This window comes from Neoarius graeffei, chromosome 12 (assembly GCF_027579695.1).
Source record: "Neoarius graeffei isolate fNeoGra1 chromosome 12, fNeoGra1.pri, whole genome shotgun sequence".
In the NCBI taxonomy this organism is placed as follows: Eukaryota; Metazoa; Chordata; class Actinopteri; order Siluriformes; family Ariidae; genus Neoarius; species Neoarius graeffei.
This window is the reverse complement of record NC_083580.1, coordinates 56,770,446-56,796,913: the sequence shown is the minus strand read 5'-3', so window position 1 is coordinate 56,796,913 and position 26,468 is coordinate 56,770,446. Positions and strand designations below refer to the sequence as shown.

Genomic DNA, 26,468 nt, shown 5'->3' with positions numbered 1-26,468 from the left:
TCCTCCAAAAATTCTGAGAGGAGTTGATTTCAGAAGGTGAGCACCCTTCCCAGGACAGACAGACATCGCCACGACATAATTCCCCTTCGGGCCTTTCGGTCAGCGGGGGATAAAAAAACATATTTTCAGAGAAAAGGAAGTTAAGCTGCACTCACCGCTTCTGATGACTTCCTCGCATAGTGGAATATCCAAACCAGTTTTTCTTTTGCCTGTGAAACATAGGGACTGTAAAATGTATGTAACTGTATTTGTTCAGGGAGGGTAAACTCTCAAACACACTCGGTTACGTATACCCCACAGGACCTAACTTTTGATAGAGCCTCTCTAAAGCCAAGTTTCTGCTCAAACCTCCCGTTCAGATTTCTCAAAGTCTGGCTGTTTTCCAGCTTACACACTTAACAGACGTCGACATGCATTTCACCATATTTTTGTTGTATTCCTTTCCTACTTTACTTACATTAAACACTGATTTTTTTTTTAAATTCTGATCAGCTATTTTCACTCAGGTCACCACATTCCAACGTGTGTGTGAGAAAATGTGAGATGCGTGGTAGATAAAGCAGCAGCTCAAATCAGGCGAGTAGGTGCAGTTCAGTGGAACCCAAAAGAAAAGCCAGACGGTTAGAAATTACTGGACATGGTGCATGAAAATATCTGATTATTGCACTGCAAAAAATAAAAATCTTAGGAAGTTTATTTGTCTATTTTCAAGTCAAAACATCTAGCCACCTTTATTATAAGACATAATTGCCCAACAAGCAAAACCTCATTTAGCTAGAAAGGCTAGTTTTTAGACAGTCCATCTTGAAAATCTTGTAGAGACTATGACTACGTTCAGACTGCACCCTGAAACGACCCATATCCGATTTTTTTTGCCCATGTGCGACCTGTATCCGATTTGTTATTGACAATCTGAACGACACAGATCCGATTTTTTCACATGCGACCCAGGCCGCTTGGATATGTGGTCCTAAATCCGATGCATATCCGATATTTTCACATGTGACTGCAGTCTGACCGGACAGGTCGCATTCATGCGACCTACACGTCATCAACAAGAGACAAACGTCACTATTCTGCGTTGGCTAATCCCGCCTCTTTGGTGGAAAACAACAACATTTGTACAGTTTTCAGAATTTAAATAGACTTTTATAGAATTGATCAAGCTAATGGTGGATTTGGTAGGGACCTGGATGTTGATCTGTTAGCCTGATTAAATAAAACAGTTTCTATAACTGATTTATAACTTGAACCATCCTGTATTACAAGATTATAAGATTGTTCTGGAAATTTCCAGTAATTTGACACTTTCGGTCTCATTAGTCTGCTGCCCACATTAATCAGATTATTGTGTGAGTTCCGCCGCCGCCACAAAAACCACATCGCCAGGTCTCGCCTCATCTCCACAGCAAACTGCACTGGTGTTTCTGCACCTTGAGCCAGCGCTGAGAGAAGCTGCAGAATTCAGCTGGCTATAAACAATCTAAATAAATATTTATAAAAATGTAGAAAAAGTTTATTAATATGACGAAATAAATATGTGCAAATTATTAAGCCTGAATTAAGAGTTTGGTAATACAGCGGCCGTATCCCAAATGACTGCCTACTGAAGCTCGAGTGCACTATATAGAGTTTAAAAATCCATTACTTCCTAGTAACATGTAGTGCACTTATATAGAAATTAGAGAGACATTTAGGAGTCAACCCTCGTTACCAGGCTACACGTTTTCATTTCAGTTCAGAAACAAAAACACACATGAGACCTCACACTTTAACACTAACCACATAATTAAACAAACAAACAAAAAGAAATCATTAAACATGAAGAGTGCGCTTTTTTTGTTTACGTATTACGTAGATGTGCTTATTACGTGTCAATTTGCGCATGCGGGACACTTTTGGGTCGTTTTCCGTTCATACTGGAGATCGCATACAAGTCTCATATAATTGGTAATGTGAACGGCCTAACAAAAACATCAGATTTCACAACAAATCGGATATGGGTCGTTTCAGGTTGCAGTCTGAATGTAGTGAAAATGTCTTGAAAAAGTCTTATTTGGAGCACCTTTGAAAATAAAACAAGTTTTTTTTTTTTAAACAAGTAAGTACATTTTGGACATTTGTCAAATGTGGCTCATCTTGTTTCAAGAAAAAAAAAAGTATGCTTGTTTTGGGAATAAATGAACTTTAGGCAGCTGGGCCATAGAAGGTTCACGCTGCACGCTGCATGCTGCACACTACACGCTACACGCGTGTAAAGAAAAGTGGACAAACGTAGCATGACTTGCTCTGGGCCATAGAACGGCGTTCACGTTGCACGCTGCACGCTTCACGCGTGAAGCGTGAAATGAACATGCACACTTTTTTCTAGGCGTGAAGATGGAAATTCCAGTCAATGCATGCGGTCACCGCCGCGCCAGCCAATCAGAATGGGTCTAGGGAGATAACTCTATGCTTTCAGGGGAAAACTTCAGAAAAAATATAATTGAATGGTATAATTGAAAAATAGTTCTTCATCGGGATTGTCAAGCAGATTATAGAATGTTCGGTGAAATTCACCACGGGTTTCTCTCAGAAGGAAGTGTTCTCGGCTCCAAATTCTGTTCCTTTTTCTCTTCCTCTGTCTCAGTAAAAGCAGAATGAGGCAATCGTCGTCATCCGAAGAGTCCATATTGTTGGTTACTCGGTCAAAGTAGAACAGACGCAACACGTGAACATCCAAGCATGAAGTTTAATGGCCCAGGGTCCGGTTCTTCACGTGAACGTGTAGCGTGCAGCGTGAACCTTCTATGGCCCAGCAGCCTTACTGAAATCTTTGAATCTTGCCCCCAAAATGCACTGTTGCTTTGGCGTTGTGTAAGCACCAAGTCAAAATGCGCAGACGTTTTTTTTTTGTGCCTGATCTTGTAAACCCCTCGTACACATAAATGGTCAGTGCCCCCAAAATGCATTGTTGCTTTGGCGTTCTGTAAGCACTGTAAGTCAAAATGTGTAGATGTTTGGTCACCTTGCATATCTTTAGTTTACTGCGACTGTTTACTCAGTCATTCAGAGTGAGCTCCTTCTAGATGCTGTACACACTCTAGACCAGACAAGTGCCTTCAAAAAGGCGATGAGTGAGTGGAGGGCATTTTGGTGAGGTCTTTTTGGAATGCTGCGCGTTAAGTTCAGTGGGGTTTTTTTTGTTTGTTTGGGGTTTTTTTGTGCCTGATCTTGTAAACCCCTCGTACACTGCACTGTCGCTTTGGCATTGTGTAAGCACTGTAAGTCAAAATGCGTAGACTTTTTTTTTTTTATCATTTATTTATTTTTGGTGCCTGAGGTCCTGGGGACGTGGAATCTTAAGAGATGTTTGAATGTTGAAATGGGAAAAAAAACTTGTTGCAATGCTACACGTGTCGTCAACTTGATTCAAGATAGTCTCTGGTCTCATATCTAGAGTATTTTACTAATTACAGGTCACAAAAGGAGAATCTTTTAAGCTAGCAATGCTTAGTTGTAGAATTTAACAATCCTGATATTAGTATATTTATCTTAAATTCAGTTTTTACTGCTAAGACTTTGTCATGAATTTAAGTGAAATACCCTTAAAATGAAATCAATAAAAATGACTTGAATGGCTAAATGTAAGAAGTACGATCTTGTTATAAGAACCATTTTGATTATTTTGAGTTAATCGGATCTCGCATAATAAGTTCCCCAATCTTACTTTGGAATTATTTCATCTAAAACAGGTTAGATTTTTCATCTTACTTTAAGAAATCTTACCAAGTCAAATTTGACTAGTTCCACTGGCAGATTTTTTTCACCTGATTCAAGCAAATATGCTTTGTTTTAATCTTTTATTTCTTATTTTTGAAAGGCCATTTTTTGCAGTGTGTGGCCATTGTCATGACCGTAGAATAGCTTTACAACACACCTGATAACACCATGTGATTGAAATACTGCTTAAGGCTCAGTGTTGTAAAATTACATCACTTTTAGCGCTCGCAAAAACAAACCTGCAATTTTTTATTTTTTAAAAGACCACATTTACATAGTCAGTGGGTCATATTGTTTAGCTTTGCAATGCCATTGGATGGTAAAATGTGTGTATAGGTCTGGCCATCAGACCATGAACTCCTACAACCTGTGAACTTTCCTGGAGGTGCATCTCTTTGTTTCCTTGGACTGGATAAATCAACACTGAAGGAAGTAAAATCCCCGATTTTTTTTTTTGTGTGTGTGTGTGTGATTATTAGAATGTCTAGGTCATGGAAATACTAAATTATTATGGAATGCATGCATCAAATTAGATTTTCAGCTTATGTCTTTGTTGTAATTTTACAACATCGGTTAAGGATGGTAGCCAAAATAGCATGTGCACTTTGCACATTACATGGGGACACAGCACTTCTCAAATGTTCACAGATGGAAAAAATACTTGTAGAAATATAATGCATTTGATGATTCACAATTTCTAAATGTGTTTTATCCGTTATAATTTTGAGTTTAGACCAGATTTGAGTAATTCTGAATGAATAAATGATTTCTTGATGTGGTATTTCAGTAGCAGTATTTGAAACCGTACCTGTATTTTTTATATGAGTGATTCCACGCTTATGGGTACTGAAATGGGGACATGAACTTATTTTTAAAAATTCACCTAAAACCATTTCTTTTTTTACCATCAGGTCACAAAACATGTAATCTTTAATGAATGATATGTTAAAAGATAACTTTAATTTTCTGAGATGTAATAAAAACATATTTATATGCCAAAGTCAAGCCTATGAGTTCCAAAATGATGTCTGTTACATTACTTCTGTTACGATTGTCCATCTCGCGTCTGTTACAAATTAATTACAATCTAGCTATATACCATGTTAATCTTATTGAAAGAATGCGTATGTTTATTCTACTACACATGTTTATTCATTATATTTGCTAAAACATCACCTTCGTATGTTTCAAAAAGTAATTCTACATTGTTAAAATTGAGAATATATATGTCCACAACACTTCTGTTACGTTCTGACTTTGGCATATAAATATGTTTTTATTACATCTCAGAAAATTCAAGTTATCTTTGAACATATCATTCATTAAAGATTACATCTTTTGTGACCTGATGGTAAAAAAAAGAAATGGTTTTAGGTGAATTTTTAAAAATAAGTTCATGTCCCCATTTCAGTACCCATAAGCGTGGAATCACTCATATATATATAAAGAGTTAACTGTTTTTCTGGGCTTGCTTTGTTTGCTCAAATATCTAAAGCCCAGCGCACACCTTCCCGATTTCATCGGGGCTTCGTGTTTCGGGCGATCAGTTACGAGTATACGGGCCCGATTTGATCGGTTCAAAATTCCCTCCACACGTTTGCGAGACATCGTACACATTCAGCCCAAATAGATAGTCACGTGTTCAAGATATCACGTCATAGTACCAAATAAATAAATACATTTTATATAAAAATTCAACTTGTTCCGGGATTCCGGACAAGCGATTTCTGCACCACTGACAATGCTATAATACTTCACCAGGCATTTTCAAAGCTGACACGATTACAGCCACCGCCTCGTTCCTCTTTTCCCGTTTGCTGTAATCAGGTGAACTAATATCATAAAGACAGGTGGACGCTTCCCAAAGTGACACAAGTTGTGCTCCCTGTTCTGCAGTCCATGTGTGATCAATCCTGGCGCTCCAATTGGCTGTTTAAAATTATCGTAACCGATGAGATCGTAGTAACAACGCACACACTACCGATTGTGTCGCGTATGAGGAGATCGCGTCCGAAAACATCAAGACCGGTTTGATCTGAACCGAGCAACCAAGAACCGATTAAATTGGCTACGAGGTGCCCCTGCACACATTTACGATTCGCAAGCGAATTAATCGGCCCGACAAAATCGTAAGCAAATCGGGAAGGTGTGCGGTGGGCTTACAGGGAGACATTGGTTGTGGAATGTTTTGGAAGATCGCTGTTGCATGGGTTCAAGGACAGGTGTGAATGTTCTGGACTGTGGCGATGCAAGTGGTCTCCTTTTAGTATTTTAACTAGAGAGCACATTAGGCTAACCGGGCAGAACACTGGACATTGGTTCTTTAACAAAGTTTTCATTCAGTTTTGTGTAAAGTTTATTTTGTTTTTTTTTATTTAAAAAAAAAAAAAAAAGATTCATAAACGTGTGACTGTTGTGTGATTATTCTTCATGATATTTACTGGTGCAGTGCTTTGTAAGCAATCCACACTGCAAACAAACCCTTAGATGTTCTGTATATTTGCTTGTACAGCGTGCGTGCAAATACAGAAATTCTGCTCCCAATTCGGCCCAACGTTGCAATATTACAACATTTCTATAAAAACTTACTAAAGCCTCGGTCACAACCGGCCGTACGTGCTCCTACGGCTGGTCTACGTGCAAAAAACGCAAGAAACGCACGGAGGGCGCGCATGCGACGTGCTGATTTTCGAGCCGTAGACTGGCCGCAGAGGTTCTTTGTCATGTCAAACAAACTCTACGGGCGCTTACGTTTTTTTCAGGTTGCAAGACAAACTTATGGCCAACGTGCATCTTTCTCCACAAACAAACAAAAAAAAAAATGCAGTGATTTGGGAAACGCCAAAAATCGCACGGCCAAAAAATCATACGTCCGGTTGTGACCTAGGCTTAAGACGTTTATTTAAAAAAAAAAAAACACACACACCAATTTCTGCATCAGGGGCCTCCTTCAACAATATCTGACAGGTGGAAGGGGGGAAAAAAGCTTTTTTTTCCCCCTATTTTTGGGTTTTAAGTGGTTAATTCAGCATTCAGTGTACAGTGGTTAATACAAAATTTTGTCTGGCTGTAATCAAGACACTGATTAAGGCTGCTTTCACACTTGTCCTCTCTTTTCAACAGTAAGCAAATTCTCTTCCCATAAGATTACATGTTGAATCCAAAATATGTACTTGGCAACGTAACTAAAAATAACAGCTCGTCTATTTTTGGGGCATTCACTGGTACATGATGCAACATCGCACTTAAAAAGTGTTGCTGCATGGAGGAAAGTCACTGCCTCAAGCTGGAGTGAAGGCAAAGAACCTCCTCGACACCAGAGTTAAACCAATTTTAATTTAATCTCTATTACAGACAGGGTTTTGAACCAGAATTTTTTCCCTATTGGTTCGTTCCGAACAGAAACGGAATTTTAACGTTTCCGGTTTTGGGTTCCACCATTAAATAGACGTTCCCGAACCGATTAGAACAAAAAAATTTCATTCCCGGAGCGGTTAATTACGTTCCCTGTCAGCTGTTTAACAAATGGCTATAAAATTGTGTCTCTGTCTCATCCAGCTTAAGCCAAATGTAGGCTAATTCTATTACAACCTTCATTAAATAAGACAAGAAATAATTCAAAACAATTATTATTTCAAATGTTGGCGATTTGGATTCTCAGTATGTCTTCCCATCTACACAAACAGAAAAAGTGCCAAAAATGAAAGAGAATTCGTTTAGTGTGTTACCAAAGGCTAGTCAGGCCCTATGCATTGATAGGCTAACAGAGGTTAACGTCATTTAATGTTCGCGAGCCTCTCATTAACGTGGACAAATATATTGATATCATGTTTGAAATTGACGTTTTTGAATAACGATAGACTGCAATATTTACCTCTTATTTAAGATGTGGAGACGTGATAGTAGTCCACCCTCCCGCTCTCTCCATTCAGTCAGCGAACGTCACACAGGAAGTGAACCCCAGCGGGTCATAGAAACTTGCGCAGGAGAAGAATGACTTTTTTATTTGTAGGCTACGGAAACTTTGAGGAACGAAATAAAATCCGGTATTAACCGGTTACCATTATTTTTAATAAGTGTTTCTGTTCCGGAACATAAAAAAAAATAAAGTTTCTGGTTTCGTTTCTGTTCCATGTGAAATAGAAAAAGTTCCCGGTTTTCGTTTTCATTTCTTGAACCGGTTCAAAGCCCTGATTACAGATAATAAAAACAATCGAGAGCGCTAGCTAGACTAGTCAGTTAGCTGATACTGCCTAAGAATGGCAAGAGAGTTATGGTTACAGTGTGCTGGTTACATGCATCAGCACAAAAAACACTCCCAACAAACAATTTTTCAAGAAAAGGGGGGGGGGGGGAATTGTTCTCCTATTGTGATTGTTGGTAAGGTGAAAAATCAATTTTATCATGTTTAGATAATCTTCTCACCCCAAATCTAGGTGGGCACCCAAAATATTTGAAATGGAGCTACAAGGCTACTGGAGCTATTGAGTATTTCTGTGTAGCCGGGCCCAAGTTGTGGAACAAACTCCCACTCGGCGTCCGAACAGCCCCCACCATTGAATGTTTTTAAAGCCGATCAAAAACTCATGTATTCTTTGGCTTTTTAGAGGTTTTATGTACTTGTGTTTTACCTTCCTGTTGTATTGTATTGTCATCCATTTATGTACTAATTACTTTTATGTCTTTTTTTAACGATGACTGTTTTATCTGTATAAACTCTAAAGCACTTCGGTCAACCTGTAGGTTGTTTAAAAGGTGCCATATAAAGTGGCTTGACTAATAATGCTGTTTGGAGGTAGTTCCTGATTTTTGAAATTCTATTACTCGTTAGCCACGTTAGCTTCTTACGGTAGCTTCAGTGCACATCTAATGCCGCTTTTCCACTACCAACGCGGCTGAGTCGGGCTGAGTCGAGCTGAGTCGAGCTGTTGGAGTTGCATTTCGACTACAACCGCGCTGAACCGTGCTGGCTGGAAGTGGGTGGACACATTGGGTGGAGTTAGCGAAAGTGGGTGGACGTCACGTGATGTCGTTAGGCGGCGCAAACAGTGACATCAGTGATCTTTTAAGCGGTAGTCTCACAACCCGGATAGTAAACAATAAACATGGAGGACATGGAGTCGTTAGTGTTGCTGGTCTTGGTGCTGTGGCTTGATACTGGCAAGAGCGTATAGATGAGGCGAGGCGCATAAGGCTTCAGAAATTCTCGTAATTCGTAATTCTTCTTCTTCCGGGTTTACGGTGTTTACAGATCCCAGCGTGCTCGTGGGGCGTGTGTGGGCATGTGAGGACACTCCTCCTCACCAATCAGTGCACAGGGGAGTGTCTCCTCACGCCCCTAGCCCCACTCGGCTCGGTTTGGCTCGCTTCAGCCCCACTCCAAAACCGTGCGAGTTTTGGGTGCTGAGCAGGGCTGAAGCGAGCTGAGTCGTGCTGCTCTAAGGTAGTTGAAACGCGAGCCGTGTCGGGCTGAAGTGAGCTGAAAAAGGGTAGTGGAAAAGGGCCATAAAAGATGCATTTACTCTTACAAGCCTTGGAATGCATTTAATGAAACCAGCTACACACCAGAATAATGGTTGGGGGGGGGGGTCCTCAAGCTCTCACATTACCAGCTGGATTAATCTACAAACCAGTGTTTGTAAAATGTTTTATTCTGTCCTTACCTATTTCAAGGACATCCTCCACAGTCTGTTCCACAAGTTTATTAATGTTATAAGACCTGCACATAAAAATGAAATGAGTCACCAGGATATTTAACACGAGTATTTAAAATCAGTAAGAAGACACTCCTATATACCAGGCTTTGGATCCAGTTCCAGTGCAAACGCTAAGTCCTGAGCTCTTCTGCTTCTCCCACGGTCCATCATCGATGGAGATCTCATAGTAGGAAGCCCTATGGAGCGAGAGGGTAAGATGGGGTTTGAAGGATTTATACTTCACCCTGTGGCAGACAGAGATCCACACATAAGGAGAGATGTGCGAGGATGGATGGAGTGAGGAGGTAGATGGGTTAATGAGACACAACATGCTTAATGAACAAGGAGAACAGTTGTAAAAGGGTCGAATCACCACAAATAATGTGATCTCATTAATATGACTGAGTTTTTTCAGCACTAACAGTGAAACCTGACCATTATCCCTTGGGTTGAAGACGCAGGGCTCGACATTAAGGACTGCCCGATTGCCCGGGGCAAGTGAAACATGCATTCAGGCAAGTAGGATATGTCCCTGACCGGGCAAGTTGGAACGAACATATATTACCAACTAGCACCACAAAAATTAGGCTTTTTTATCTTTTATTTCAGTTCCTAAAAGTGTCCCACACTACGTAACCGCCATTATGTCTTGGCTGTTTTCTTCGTCTCAGTTTCATTTACTGCTTGGCAAGTTATTTTATATACCCCTTGCTGTTGTAGTACGGTACGCGTACCGTTTATAGACCCCTTGTGCATGACGTCACACGTCACATGATAATTACAGCTGGGGTCAGACAGACAGCGTCTTTCATGCAAGCAAGGCTTAATCTGTCTTCAGTATGGTTAATTTTTGCACCGTTTTTGCTTGTTCAAACAGAGAAACACATAAAAGGCATTACCGTCTCCCTGCTATCAAGAAAAATGTTAACAAATAGAAGCAAATGCTTCAAGAACAACGAAGAAATGATCGGTTAAAGAATACGAGGAGAGGAGCTCAGCCTGAGAACTCCAGAGAAATTCATGATTGTATTTAAAATGTATTTTACAAAAACAAAGTCGGAAGTGAGGATGGAAGAGTTTGCTTAGGAATCTTGTCTAATTTTTCTGCTCGCGTTCGAGTCAGCTCCTTCATGAAAGGGTTTGATTTTCTTAAAGGTGAAGCAGCTTCCTTATTCGACACAGAAAACCCAGATTGGTTTCAAACAACTCAGGCATAAAAAAAACTCAACAAGGAGCGACATGTGTGATAAATCCTGAAAGAACAGAACAGATTAAGAGCAGAGAGCTGGAGCTGTTTTTCTGCTATCAGAGGAACACAATTCTGTGCAAAATATTTATATATCGGCTTTTTTGTTTGTGGTGTTTTTGGTTATATCATCCACCTCTAGGTTTCAAAGAAAAAAAATAAAATAAACAAAACCCGCACTGCGTCATGACAGACTGGCTGCATTGATTCAGTTCCAGGTTGCCAGATCTGTATAAAACCCCCACAACCTACACACTAAACAATAATTTTAAACTCAAACATTATCCTGTCTGTCATGACAGTTTTTTTTTATTTAACCTAGAGGTGGATCTCACAAAAAACGATATATAAATATTCTTAAACACAGTCCTGTTCAAAAGTCTTGGCACCCTATTGTTTCCAGGGCAAGTGGGTTTAAAAGTTAATGTCGAGCCCTGAGATGGTTGAAATTTTTTTTGCTTTTTTGTTTGTTCGCCTTTGTAACTGTGTGAGCGCCGTGTCCCCGTGACATCAACGCTTCACATAATCACAATGAAAATAAAACAAGCAAAAATACCACCAGAATCACTATACACATCACAAAAACACTATATTGCCAAAAGTTTATGGATGGACACTTGACCATCACACCCAAACATGGTCCTTCCACAAACTGTTACTAATGTCAAATTGTGTGGAAGCACACAACTGTCTGTAGCATTACAATTTCCCTTCACTAGAACTGAAGCCCAATCATGACAATGGCTCTGTGCATAAACCGCAGCCCATGAAAACATGGTTTGCTGAGAATGTAGAAGAACTTGGGTGTCCTGCACAGAGCCCTGACCTCAACCCCACTGAACAGCTTTGGAATGAATGAATGAATGAATGAATGCACAACTTTATTCATCACACACTTGTGAAATTTCCTCTCTGCATTTAACCCATCTGAAGCAGTGAACACACACACACCCAGAGCAGCGGGCAGCCATGCTAACAGCGCCCGGGGAGCAGTTGGGGTTAGGTGCCTCGCTCAAGGGCACCTCAGCCCAAGACCGTCCCATATTAACCTAACCGCATGTCTTTGGATTGTGGGGGAAACCGGAGCACCCGGAGGAAACCCATGCAGACACGGGGAGAACATGCAAACTCCACACAGAAAGGCCCTTGCCGGCCGCTGGGTTCGAACCCAGAACCTTCTTGCTGTGAGGAGACTGTGCTAACCACTACACCACCGTGCCGCCCAACGGGTACGCCAAATTGCATGCTCGACCTTCTTGGCCGACATCAGTACCCTGCTTCACTAAAATGCTCGAGGCTGAACGAGTACAAAAACACCAAAATGTAGTAGACAGCCTTCCCAAAAGAGTTGAGCCTGTAATCGCATCTTAGGAGCCATCATATTAGTGCCCAAGGTGTTGCCAGTGATGTTCAACAAACACATCTGTTTGTGATGGTCAGGTGATCCGATACTTTTGGCCATATAGCATATTTCAATATAAAAACATTTAATGTGTTTCAGGGTGGAATTTTCCTTTAAAAGGTGACGTGGTATGGTTAGATCACTTACCGAGAGGATAGGGACTCTCCGATGAAGACTTCATTGAGTCCTCGGACAGGAAGTAGGGATGGTGATGTGTAGGTTTCATGTGTTCTTCCTTTCAGAAAAACAACAGCACGTCAGCACATTTAACTTCACGTTTCTGTTATTCTTTTATCTCTGAATTCTTTGGGAGTCAACTCTGTCCGCAGACAATGACTACGGAAGACAAACTGCTGGCTTTCACAAAAAGGTCTGTGCAGACAAACATTAGGTTTAAGAAAAGCAAGTTCTTTTTAAATCCTGAAGTCACACCCAAAAATTGTGACCAGCAGGCATAATTCACTGAAAGTTAATATGATGTTTCGGATTGAACTGTAGAGCGAGTCGAGCTGTTCTGAAAGCATTAGAGTAATGAAATCGGTACTGCTTTGCTTTCGTGCTGTGTCTGTAGTTTAAATGATTCTATTCCAAATATCTAGTTCACTTAACGTTATCCAAAATCTATACAATTTCTCTGTATTAAACAAATATCCTCTTAAAAAAAAGCAAACACTTACATTTAGAATGATTTTAACAGCATTTTGGTTGAAGTTGAAATAAAAGAAAAACCTGTGTACATAAATTCAGAGCGCACAGTTGTGAAATTAACCTTAACTAAATACACAGTGGAGAAAGTTGGGGGGGGGGGGGGGGGGAGTGTGTTCAGCAGTGAAGTACGAGAATACAGAGGGGAAATGGTTTATATTATGAGGGCTTACTGTGCTGGGAGTTAGTGGTGATGCGGTGTGCTTTGGTGTGCTGCTCTAAACTCAGCTGCTGCTCGTGCAGATCCACTGGAGTGGGGTTAATCCCCCTGCCCTCCAAGTGCACGCGGATACGCTGACGCCACTGCCACCTGGAACAGAAGGATAGAACTAGGTGATTTTAATTTACACGTCAGTATACTGAACAGCTATTCCACTCAATCTCGTCGTACATGAGCTGACAGCTGATGAGGTGCGTAGCACCGAGTTGGCTATAAGCCATGTACGGCGAGATTGAGTGGAATAACTGTTATTATATCCACATTCACTAGATTTTGAGAAACAGAGCATTTTTTTTTTTTTTGCAAATTCGATAAATAAAACCTTATACAAAACATCTGAAAATCATTTCCACTTAAATGGACTTCTTAAAAAAAACCTATCGATGGCTGCATAAATTGACTTTAGGATTTTTTTGGGGGTAGAAAGTGCCGTCTTGCTCTCGTGCCGAGGTATAGAATATCTTTAGACGTTTATTTAATTCTTCTTTGTCAGTTATGTAATTTCCAAACTTCTTTTAGATTTTGAACCAGTCTTTAAAAAAAACCCTAATTTTAATGCTTAAAGATAAATGTTAACAAACCGGTGAAATGACAGGAGCAATTTGCGAAAATGCTATAATAATAATAATAATAATAATAATAATAATTCTTGAAAAACTTAAAACAGTTCTTACCATCAAATACTTTTATTCCATATTTTGTTGCTTTTTTTGTGGTTTTGTTTTTGAGTTTTTATTTCATCTTCGGTTGGTTCAGCAAAACGCGCCGCCATTTTGTTTCTCTCTACTCATGGTATATGAGCTGATAGCCTAGTAGTAAAGTAGCCAATCAGAGTGCACGACTGCTCATATCCAGTGAATGTGAATAGAATAAAAACAGATTATACCAATATCTGCGTACCCATTGCATTTTAACAGGACATCAAAGTTGCTTTACCTTTTGTACATTTGCTGATTAATCATGCATGCAGTGTGTGCGCGCGCTGCAACCATTGTGAAGCCGAAGGCGATTTCCCAGAAATGGACAATAGATCTTAACCTATCGATTGTTTTTATTTAACTGTTATCTTATCATTAAGTGACCTACATGGCAAAATAGTTAAATATATTTTTACTATCTGTTTGTATATATTTATGTAAATACTGTATGTATACATCAAGCAAACAAGTAGTAATCTCAAGATAAAGGGACCAAAAAAAAAAAAACACAGCTTGACTCAGCAAAAAGAATGAAACTAAATAATAATAATAATAATAATAATAATAATGCCCACCTGAAGTCGCCCTTCCTAAGTTTTCGTAATGCTTCAGAGAATGCATGTGTATAGTGCACAGGCAAGCACAGATGGCCCTCGGACCTTCATTTGCAAACAGAAACCGTCACACGTAAAATAAATCAATCAATAAATAAAAAAAATCCACTAAAACATTTATAAAGCTGGATGTGAACAAATTGATTGATAAATTCTGTTCAGAAAAACCTTCAAACTCCAGAGTTTGTGTAAATATAAACTCATTCCTTTAAATCTTAGAAGTGAGTTCCTGCAATTGTACGTACAGATCACATGGTGAAGTTTAAATCGCTCGTTTACTGATTACAACTCGAAAGAAAATTTATGAAAATCAGGGCCCGTTTACACGAGGACGATGTCGGGTAAAAACGACTAAATATTTTATCGGAAGTGCCTTTCGTCTACACGGGGACGGCGTTTCCGAGGCTGAAAAACGGAAAAAATTGAAAACGCCTTCCAGAGTGGATAAGTTAAAAACAGCCCCCGTTGCATATCCGTCTAAACTACCCAATACGCCAAACTCTGCTCGGATCTGCTCACGTCGGGTACGCGTTTACGTCATACATATGTCATATACTGTACATGCCAGCCCGGGAAGTAAGAAAGCAAGTAAAAAAGTAAGAGCATGTCTGATTACATCGATCCAACGGACCTTCAAGCTGCTCTGGCAGCTTTAATAAACGTCCAGGAGTCCTTCAAACATCTATGGACCCATCCCACGTGATGTCACGACAAATGCGGCTGCAATTTTGGACATGAACTACCAGTAGTCTACCATAGCCAACAACGAGGAACGACGGCGAAGCATCGAAAGGAATATAGCCATCAAAGAAGGTTTTTACTTTCAGCAAGACTTCCATCATATTGTTGTGCACCTGGATGTAGTAACCATCAACACACAAGGCAAGATTTATCATTTTATCGGATCCCGACAGATGCTGACCGACGGAGAAGATGGATGGTCTCTAAAATATTGGCAAAATGTTTACTGACATAGCAATCGTGTGTAACGGGAAGCATTTGCATATCCGAAGTGTTGTGTTTACATCAAAGATAAAATAAACCGATATGACAACGACTGCTGCTGCCAGGTTGGGGACACAAACTAGTAGAAAGGAAGTGTGCCAACAGTGCCAACACACTTCCTTTCTACTAGTTTGTGTCCGCAGAATTTTCCCACGACTTCTATCCATGTTTCTGTAGTTGCCCCTCTTTCCCACGGTTGTTTTGCTACAATGTTTGTAGTGGGTGTGGCAGTAGGTTGAGAAAGTGTTTATCATTCGGTGCATCTTCAGATCACGCGAGTGCTAGTCTTCAGCGTTAGCCATGTCGAAAAGAAAACAAGGTACTCTTTCGAGTTTTGGATTTGTTAAGAAAAGTAAAAATTCTGAGGAGCAGCAAGACGGTTCTTCAGCAGATGACAGTGGACAACCGTTTGCAACCACCATCGCTGCACCTGCTGGGAATGCCGGGCCCGCTGTCAGCATGCAGCAGGATGAGCAAAACCCGCAACAGACTGCGTGAGAAAAGCCTGTCATCACTACTTTTTGTGGATTTAAATGGGCCCCCACTGGAGCGATTTGACCCAGCACCCTTCATCACATCATGGATTAAATCAGGTCATCGCCTGTCCACGTCATGGGTTTCGGGACCAACAGCCAAGGAAGAAGAGCCCAGGCCTTTGTGGTCGATTCTGCTTTAAGGTAAGATGCATTTAATTATTCGTCTGCTGTGGGTTTGGAATCGGTAGCCTGACCGATTCGTTCATGTTTGTGGTGCCATTTGTTTGTTGACACGTGTTGAAATGGAAGATTGGTTGTTGACATGATTTCCAGTGATGCTTTGGTGCTGCTGTGGATCAGATGTGTTGAGTAGCCTGACTGTTTTTTTTTTCTTGCGTGTGGTATCATTGTTGACGCGAGGTTGTTTTTTGAACATGCTAATGCGGACACGATTTCCCCTGATGAGTTATGACTTCAGACGCGATGCGTGTGTGGAGTCCGCGTGATACGTGTGTAAGATAGGCTTCTCATGTGTTTGGAGATCCGCGCTCTGAGACAAGTGCAAATGCAAGCACCCCCCCCAGGGAAAAAAAGGGACCCCCCCGAAAATATCAGCATAGTTCGAACACTGGGTTGGAGAAAGTAATGGCAAATAGTGAGTGCACAAACCATAGAAGGTAAACTGTACACAGCGCCAGGGCAGTGTGATGGTATGTCTACTTTTAGATTGTGTTAGCTTATCAATGAACACACTCGTCACTCAACGAGTTTCACGTCTTTACGACGGATACTTAAATGTGTGTTAGGTATTATTGCTGCAGTCTAAGCAGTCATTGTAGCAGCTAGATGAGCGAGAACCGAAAGGGTCTGTGCCATAAACCGTTATTTCTTCATGTCCAAAATGGCGGTCGCGTTTACGAAGGTCACGTGAGTGGGAAGGGTCTATACCGAATCTGCACATATACCGTTAATGAACAGAGGCGGGTATAGTATGCTCTTACTTTTTTACTTACCATAGCCAGAGTAGTCAAAGTTTTCGCGGCGCAGATGTGCAGATCAGACAAGACGGAAGACGTTGCGCATGCGTGCAGACATAGCGGAGGTCTTTCACAGCACCGCCTAGCATGCACATCCAATTGAATTCCACACATTTATGCGTCACCGTATAGACGCAGATTTCCTCCTTGAAAACGGTCGTGTAGACGCGGAAAAAAGTGAGAACGAAAACGGACTTTTGCGTTTTTGTTTCAGACCGTCCCCGTGTAAAGTGGGCCTCAGTCCACGAGGCTTTACTTTTTAATGAGGTTTTGTGGAGGTCACTAAATGTAAATGTGCCATGAAAAATCTTTTTGTTCGACTAAACTATTGACAAAATTTGAGGCCCAAAGTGCAAAGCAAGATTTTTACCGTTCTGGATCAGTGTTGACTCCTATTACAGGTTTGTTCTTATCAAACACTTTACTGGCAACCAGCAGCATGGTGCCGTCCCCTAAAGTGAAGAAAGAGAAAATGAGGTAAAAATGCTGCTGTAAAAGGAGAAACGTCTGCATGGGTGTGTCCTTGTGCAACGGTGGCACATTTACTTCCCCAATTTCCATCCTGATTCATCAGCACAAACCAACTTACCTCCAGCGGACACAATAGCGTCTGCCCATCTGACTGTGTCTTCATCATACTCTCCTCGTTTAACCACACGAACCTCCATACCTTGTTTTCTAAAGACATTTAAATAACAGGTGATTTAAAAAACAAAACATAATATTAATGCGCTATTGTTTTATATGCCATAATATCCATGACTTACTGCAGATTGTCCACGATGTGTCTAACATTGTGTGTGTGCATGTTGTGCCTTTCCAGAAGTCCATTGTAACTGGATCCTTTCAAAGCAAGCTGGAGTTACAGGACACAAAATTAAGTACAAAGAAACTGAAGACGGCTACAGTATGTCCTCTTTTTACACAGATGATCCGTAATATTGGCGTAAACAAGGCACTTCGGTATTCCAGCTTTAGTGAGTTACACTGAATCAAATTAAGCCAGCATAAAGCCGCGCCAATGTATGCTTTTTACATTGCTAGGTGGTGTTCCGCTACCTGAGGCGTGACGTGTCACAACAGAGTGTTGGCGTCTAGGATGACCCATCTATTCAACAGAAATACGAATACCTCAAGTATACCGGCGCTGCTTTCAAAACAATGGCTGGTGAACAGTGTTAAGGTGCTTTTGTTAGCCGTCACATTTATACCACTCTTCAAACTCGCAAAGCTACTGAGCATCATATGCAACGTGTACATGACTTTAATCGATAAATATTTAAGGGAAGTAACTGACAAGTTTGAGTCCTTTAAGCACAAACTGAGCTGGCTTTTTAAGGCCAGAAAAAGTGTCTCAGAAAACTGTGCTTGAAAATGAGAGAGAGAGAGAGAGAGAGAGAGAAAAATCAGAGTGAAAGGTAACAAGGAAGAGATGCATGCGAGCAACATGTTTGTGTGATCAGAATTATTTTGGAGAATAAACTGAAGTGGATAGCGATTTGAGGCAGGAAGGCATGCGGACTTCAGACCTCGTAGATGGAGACGTTTGAATTCGCGCTGGTCTCGGAAAGTAAAGATGTCAGAGTCAAAAATGTCACACCCCTGTCCTGCCGTGCCGCCTGTCCCCTTTACAGAGATGCCGATTCTGGCTCTTTTGCTACCAATTGTTCAGGCTCAGAGGTGGAACATCACAGTCCCCCGTAACAGTTCCTGATGTGGGTGGAGCACAGAAGCACGGCAGGCAAGAGTTGGTGTTTACACAAACCCTTTATTGAGCTTTTCAGCTTTCTTTCTTTCTTTCTCTTTCTCTCACTCACACATGCGTTGTGGTCGGGGAGAGAAGGCCTTTTCTCTGCTCTCTCTCTCCTTTTATGCTCCATCCCTGTAACAAACAGACAACAATTGACAGCAGGTGGAATGACTTAGCCACTTACCTTCCCCGACCTCCATTCACAGACTGCTGCTTGGCCACGCCCCCATTGCCACATACCCCCACCGCCCAACTCAGGCCGGGGAGCCATCCGGCCTGAAGCTGACTCCCCCCCCGACGGGACAGTAAGTCTGCCACCACCATCTGTGACCCCGGCCTGTGGATCACCTTGAACTTAAATGGCTGGAGGGCAAGATACCAACAGGTGATCCGCACATTGGCATCCTTCATGCGGTGGAGCCACTGGAGGGGCGCGTGGTCCGAACAGAGAGTGAAAGGTTGCCCCAGCAGGTAGTATCAGAGAGCGAGGACCACCCACTTGATGGCAAGACACTCCTTCTCAATTGTGCTGTACTTGCTTTCGTGCATCAACAGTTTCCGGCTGATGTACAGCACAGGGCGCTCCTCGCCTTCCACCTCCTGGGACAAAACAGCCCCCAGCCCTCTGTATCAGTCTGCAAAATAAAGGGGAGAGAGAAGTCAGGGGAGTGTAAAAGTGGCCCTCCACACAGTGCAGCTTTTACCTCAGAGAAGGCCTGTTGGCACTGCTCCGTCCACTGGACCAGATCTGGAGCCCCCTTTTTAGTGAGATCGGTTAGTGGGCTGGTGACGTCCGAATAATTAGGTAGAAACCTACGATAATAGCCAGCCAGCCCCAAGAACCGTCTCACCTCCTTTTTGGTCTTGGGCCTCAGGCAGGCCACAATCACTGCAGTCTTGTTAATTTGGGGACGCACCTGCCCATGGCCCAAGTGAAACCCCAGATACCATACCTCCACCTGCCCAATCGCACACTTTTTCAGGTTAGCTGTGAGGCCCGTTCGCCTCAGCGACTTTAGAACGGCCCTCAGGTGTTCCAAGTGCCGCGGCCAATCATGACTGTAGATTATTATGTCATCTAGATAGGCGGCCGCGTAGGCAGTGTGAGGGCGGAGGACCCTGTCCATAAGCTGCTGGAACGTAGCGGGCACCCCAAACAACCCAAAAGGGAGCGTGACAAATTGGTGTAAACCAAACGGTGTGGAAAAGGCTGTTTTCTCTCGGGATAGAGGAGTTAAGGGGATCTGCCAATATCCTTTTGTTAGATCCAGTGTTGAATAAAAGCGAGCAGCACCTAACTGATCAAGCAACTCATCAAACTGACCAATCTAATGGCTTGACGAGATCCATACCAATTCTCTCAAAGGGGGTCTTGATTAGAGGGAGAGGGCACAAAGGCGCTTTTGGAGTGGCCGCGGGATTTACTAATTGGCATTCACAGCATGCTGCACACCACCAACAGACATCCCCGCGAATCCCTGGCGAATAGAACCAGGCCATTATTCAGGCTAGTGTGTTATCTTGCCCCAAGTGTCCAGCCATGGGATTAAAGTGAGCCGCATGTAATACCAATTCCCAGCGGCTTTTTGGGATTAACAACTGGGTTATTCGTTCATTAGTTTGAGTGTCCTGCGTCACTCGGTACAATCTATCTTTAATAATAGCAAAATAAGGGAAGGTTGGTGCCACGCTTGGCTGAAGCGTTTGACCATCGATTACTCTCACTTGGTCAAACACATGCCGCAGAGTCTCGTCTCGCGACTGGCCTAACGGGAAATCCCCAAGGGAATCCCCGAGAGAGGGAGGAGGAGCAGGCTGCTCCTCACTCTGACGCGGTGCTGACGTAGACGGCTCTGTGACAGCTTCTCCAGCCAATGCCACACCGGGATCTTCCCATGACCTACTAGTGCATGACCCACTATGTGTTAAATATTCCATCAGTTTTTAAACCCTGGCCAATCAGTACCCAAAATCAACGAGTGGGTGAGACAAGGATTAACCGCCGCCTTTACTCTGTGCATTTGGCCCTGGAATAGAATACGGACAGACACTAAGGGATAATTGTGAACATCCCTGTGCGCGCGCACAACCTTTTCACCACTTGTGCTCTCCCCAGTGCCTCACCTTGCAACAGGCATTGGTGAATTGAGGTCTGATTACAATCAGAATCCACTAAAGCGTGATATGTATCCTCTTGAATACTTACCAGTATGCGATACGTTCCAGCCCGATCGGGGGTGGTTTCTGGCACGTCGGGGATCCGGATTACAGTTCCCACCTCCCTTGTGGAGCTCTGACTCCGAAGATGCTCCGATTCCCCGCTGCGCCAGCACACCGGCCCGGGCTTTCCCTCTGCACTGGTGTTATGGGTATCACTCACCTGAGGGGGAGACAACACAGACACGGAAGAGGGAGATGGGAGGACACCACAGATGCGACGGGCTGGCTGGGGAGGAGCCAGCCGCTGCCTCCATGGCAAGGGAACGGGGTGAGGAGGGAGACGAGAGACGGGGGGGAAAGAGAGAGAGAGAGAAGCGAGGGGAGCTGCCTCGTCTGCCTGCCATCGGATCCGCCTCCAGATGGTCCTCCACCAGCTCAATGGCTCGTTCCAGCGACGCCGGGCAATGGCACTGGACCCATTCCACAGTTCCTTCCGGAAGCCGAGAGATAAACTGTTCCAGTGCCACCAGATCGATGATCTCGTCGGCGTCGCGGTCTTCCGCCCTCAGCTACCACCGGCAGGCGTCCCGGAGTTACTGACTGAATGCGAACGGCCGGCCGACCTCCTCCAACGCCAGCATCCGGAAGCACTGGCGATGTTGCTCCGGGGAGTGGCCGAGCTGCTGCAGGATGACTTTCCTCAGGTCAGCATACACCAATCAGCTGTCAGCAGGGAGCTGCTGTGCTGCAAGCTGCGCCTCACCAGTCAGGAGCGGGAGGAGGCGCACCGCACACTGCTCCAGCGGCCACCCCCACGCCTCGGCTGCTTGCTCGAAGAGAGCGAGGAATGCTTCCGGATCGTCCTGCGGTCCCATCTTCGTGAGGGTGCCGGCAGCAGTGGTCAATGCCCCTGTTGACGCGAGCAGGTGCTGGAACGCCTGGCGATCTTCCTGCTGGGCCAGCATCAAGGCTTCGAAGCATTGCTCCTGTTCCTTTCGGAGGGTGATCAGCACTTGATGCTGGTTCTGCTGGACGGTAGCGAGGGCAAGGATGAGCTCTTCGAATGGGGAGGACCCCATGGGGTGGTTCCCTTCTGTGCTCCCGGGTTTCAGCACCACTGTAACAGTTCCTGATGTGGGTGGAGCACAGAAGCACGGCAGGCGAGAATTGATGTTCACACACAAACCCTTTATTGAGCTTTTCAGCTTTCTTTCTTTCTTTCACTCACTCACACATGCGTTGTGGTCAGGGAGAGAGGGCCTTTTCTCTGCTCTCTCTCTCCTTTTATGCGCCATCCCTGTAACAAACACACAATAATTGACAGCAGGTGGAATGACTTAGACACTGACTTTCCCCGACCCCACCCTCCATTCACAGACTGCTGCTTGGCCACACCCCCGCTGCCACACCCCCGTTCCGCATTCGGACATTTTATACAGAATGTGAGGCAGAATAAAGGCGTAAGAATACCACCTTGAACAGGCTGTGTAAAAGGGGCTGGTAATTATAAGCAAGTTCATGTCATTCAAGGTGTGGTGGAACAGAACACTGCCAGGGCCTGGAATGAGATTTTTAATGTTTGTTTTGCTCAAGGGCTGATTTTAACCTCGAAATGAACATGCTTTCTACTGGAGATATGACGCTAAGAAGGGAAGAGCGCGGAAATTATAAATCTTTATCAACAAGCTTGTTTTAGAAGACTTTGTTTGGCCCGGTGACATTTTGTACATACAGTATGTGGTGGTGTGGGGGAAAACTGTTGAATGTTGCAGATTTCTGGACAACAGCCCCCCCCCACCCAAAAACAACCCAACAACCCAGAACATACTTTGTCCCCACCTTTAAGACAAATATTTTAATGCAAACGATGTAGAATTGTTTTCATTTATTTTCTAACCGTGCCTCTGCTATCTTTCTGCAAAGATCATTTAGTGCAAGTTACCAGCTTAATAAACACAGTGATAAACAGACTTCTGTCCTCACACAGTAAATGTCACACAGCTATCCAGGAACCTGATCAATATCAAAAACATAAGCGTAATCAAGTCCATTTATAATCAAATAAGAACTGGCAAAATGTCAGTCTCTCAGAAGTGCATATTCAAATGCAATTTTTTTAAATGGATAGTCAGATTTTAAAATGTGGTTGAAATACATGCCAAAAAAAAATACAATTAGGTCAGATACTCAGGGTTCCCGCTGGTGCTCGTCATTGACGAATATAATCCGTCAGTGATGAAGAGAAAATTACTAGCAGTCGTACAGTGACAAACAGGGTCGTTTCTAGCTATTGAAAAGACCAGGGGCTCAGTCAAGTTTTCCTGGGGCTTGTATTTTTAAGGGAGATTGGTACAGACAGGTTGGGGAGGTTATACCTAACTTTACAAGAAATATTATCATCCACACACATTCAAAGATGATGTCATCTTTATTACTGATTTTTGCACTGCTCTTTTTAAATTTATGTAGTTTACTTCCGTTTCGGTCTCCTTATTATTAAGTTATGACCCATACTGTCTCAGGAAACTGAGGCATATATCAACCATATTAAATATCACTCGTAAAATTTATCGGGTGGCACGGTGGTGTAGTGGTTAGCGCTGTCGCCTCACAGCAAGAAGGTCCTGGGTTCGAGCCCAGCAGCTGACAAGGGCCTTTCTGTGTGGAGTTTGCATGTTCTCTCCGTGTCCGCGTGGGTTTCCTCCGGGTGCTCCGGTTTCCCCCACAGTCCAAAGACATGCAGGTTAGGCTAACTGGTGACTCTAAATTGACCGTAGGTGCGAATGTGAGTGTGAATGGTTGTGTCTATGCGTCAGCCCTGCGATGACCTGGCGACTTGTCCAGGGTGTACCCCGCCTTTCACCCGTAGTCAGCTGGGATAGGCTCCAGCTTGCCTGCGACCCTGTAGAACAGGATAAAGCGGCTAGAGATGATGGATGGATGGATAGTAAAATTTATCATCAGTTTAATAAAATATCATTTCTCACTCACATCTCTCTCTCTTTTACGACCACAAAGACACCAAATCTAATGCCGCTTTTCCACTACAAACGCGGCTGAGCCGTGCCGTGCCGAGTCGAGCTGAGTCGGGCTGAGCGGGGCTATTGAAGTTGCATTTCGACTACAACCGCGCTGAACCGTGCTGGCTGGAAGTGGGTGGACACATTGGGTGGAGTTAGCGAAAGTGGGTGGACGTCATGTGATGTCGTTAAGCAGCGCAAACAGTGACATCAGTGACAGTGGCGGAACAAGTCCGAGCCGGGCCGGGGGCGGGGCAAATGACCGGGCCCTTTATTAAAGCTTATCATAACATCATTTTAGGCTACAAAATGTCCGCAACTGCGGTGTTTACCAATTTCAACACTACCGGGTGCAACTATGTTATTTAGTACATCAAGTCCTTCAAACGAACATGTAACTCAGAAACAAAAAACATTAGGATACTGTACATGGCTCATAATAAAACATCAATAGCCTATACTGCGCACATTATTTGAAGGGCATACGAATGAGCGCTCAGAGTGGTGACAGGAAGAGTCAGAAATAAAAGGAGGGCGGTGCAAACCTCACTGAATGCACTGTGTTTACCAATTTCAACACTCCGGGGTGCAACTATGTTATTTAGTACATCAAGTCCTTCAAACGAACATGTAACTCAGAAACAAAAAAACATTAGGCGACATACTGTACATGGCTCATAATAAAACATCAATAGCCTACTGCGCGCATTATTTGAAGGGCATACGACGAGCCTTGCGCTCCGCGAACTCGTCCACGATGCTCTGTATGTCACTGATTCAGTGAGCTTTTCAGCGGTAGTCTCACGACCCGAATAGTAAACAATAAACATGGAGGACATGGAGTCGTTAGTGTTGCTGGTCTTGGTGCTGTGGCTTGTTGTCACCGACAACGCGGACAGATACTGGCAAGAGCGTATAGATGAGGCGAGGCGCATAAGGCTTCAGAAATTCTCGTAATTCGTAATTCTTCTTCTTCCGGGTTTGCGGTGTTTACAGATCCCAGCGCGCTCGCGGGGCGTGTGTGGGCATGTGAGGACACGCCTCCTCACCAATCAGTGCACAGGGGAGTGTCTCCTCACGCCTCCAGCCTCAGTCGGCTCGCTTTGGCTCGCTTCAGCCCCACTCCAAAACGGTGCGAGTTTTAGGGGCTAAGCAGGGCTGAAACGAGCTGAGTCGTGCTGGTTTTTGGTAGTCGAAACGCGAGCCGTGTCGGGCTGAAGTGAGCTGAAGCGAGCTGAAGTGAGCTGAAAAAGGGTAGTGGAAAAGGGCCATAAGCTACATTATTATATTACAACATTCAAAATCCCAGATGACATCCCATCTCACAAGACTATGATCATATAAATATGTCTTCCAAGTTTCTTTCTCACACACACACACACACACACACACACACCAATACCATTTTCTCCAATGCATCCAGGCTCAGCTGACTGCAGCAGCTCATGTGTGGTGTTTGGACAACACAAATTTATGCTGACGTTAATACTGTGTAGCCCCCCCCCAAAAAAAAAAAAAAAAAAACACCCTATTTTATCCCTATCTGTGACTAATATGCCAAAGGCTGCCTATGGGATGGAGGCTGGCTGGCTGTGTGTAGGCTACATGTAGTATTAAAATACATGATTAAATGAAGGTCAGGGCAACTATTGGTGTCTACATGAACACACATTGTTGTTGACCTGTTAAATAAACTTAGTCGGGGTAAATAGAGCACTACTGTAGATATTCATCAAACCACTCGAACTTTAGAGCTCGCCTGGAAAAATAATCATACAGACCCTACACTGTAAATTCAACATAACCACCTACACAGAGCGGTTTCGGTTCAACATCATTCAACAGGTTACTGTTGATATATTCTGTATAAACACCCCACGGTCAATGATGTACCTTCTGTTTTCATCTAGAAAAATCAAACAAAAATGGATTGTTCTTGTTTTTAAGTCATTTTCCAGCCAGTTCTGAATGTTTTTCCTTCTGTTAGTTTTTCCGGAGTCCCTGCTTGTACTCAGCGCAACATGTATACTGTTCCTACTTATTCAGGTGACATTGGGCATACCTAACAACCTGGGTTTTTTTTTTTGTTGTTGGTGGGGTTTTTTTCTTCTTCTCCCCCACCCAAGTGGTGCAGTGGTGCTTTTGTGGCTGGAGACTGCAGTTGACTTGCTGACTTTAGGGCTGCAGTTGATGTGAATGGTTTTGCGCTCGGGTTTCCGTCGGTGGGGGGTTTATAGCATCAATCACTACGTTTACATGCACATAGAGAGAATCGAATTTCTGCCGTTGCTTGACTGAAATCGAAGTTCAAAATGCCATGTATACACCTTAATTCGGCTGAAATTGAACCGAACTTGATTTCTCGGAATCGAGCTACACGACCTAGTTTATGCGATTTCTGCCGAGCTACTTTGTGCATGTATACCCTATCGAGCTAGTTGTCGAGCTACTTCCGGAAGTGACGAGTGACGAGACCACAAGCGGGAAACACAACAGCCTCGGTCGGCATGACAACGAATCATGACAACGGCATGAATCTTTTCTTTTTGTGGCATTGTTTGCACTGGTAAAATTTAGCTCACTTACTGTATCACCAAATACATCTGTACAGCTGTTGCATAGCTGTGAACTGTGTACATAAACAAGTCATTGTATTTGTGTGTGTATATATGTCCAA

At 43.2% G+C, this 26,468-nt stretch overlaps 1 protein-coding gene across 5 annotated transcripts in view; it reads right to left on the bottom strand.

Moving 5' to 3' along the window:
- The window catches only part of nadk2 (NAD kinase 2, mitochondrial), a 39,130-nt gene that overhangs the window by 8,172 nt on the left and 4,490 nt on the right, over positions 1 to 26,468 (bottom strand). The window contains exons 1-10 of one of the 5 annotated variants that reach the window (XM_060936082.1): positions 18,679 to 18,856; positions 17,629 to 17,717; positions 17,451 to 17,539; positions 17,232 to 17,313; positions 14,305 to 14,388; positions 12,985 to 13,121; positions 12,254 to 12,341; positions 9,560 to 9,703; positions 9,426 to 9,481; positions 156 to 209 (exon numbers count right to left, since the gene is read on the bottom strand). In XM_060936082.1, coding sequence (XP_060792065.1) covers positions 156 to 209; positions 9,426 to 9,481; positions 9,560 to 9,703; positions 12,254 to 12,341; positions 12,985 to 13,121; positions 14,305 to 14,388; positions 17,232 to 17,313; positions 17,451 to 17,539; positions 17,629 to 17,717; positions 18,679 to 18,741 — 886 coding nt within the window. In that variant the 5' untranslated portion in view covers positions 18,742 to 18,856. Of the gene's footprint in view, positions 1 to 155; positions 210 to 9,425; positions 9,482 to 9,559; positions 9,704 to 12,253; positions 12,342 to 12,984; positions 13,122 to 14,304; positions 14,389 to 17,231; positions 17,314 to 17,450; positions 17,540 to 17,628; positions 17,718 to 18,678; positions 18,857 to 26,468 lie in introns of those variants that run through there. The other 4 variants (XM_060936079.1, XM_060936080.1, XM_060936081.1 and 1 more) reach the window with 4 other exon arrangements.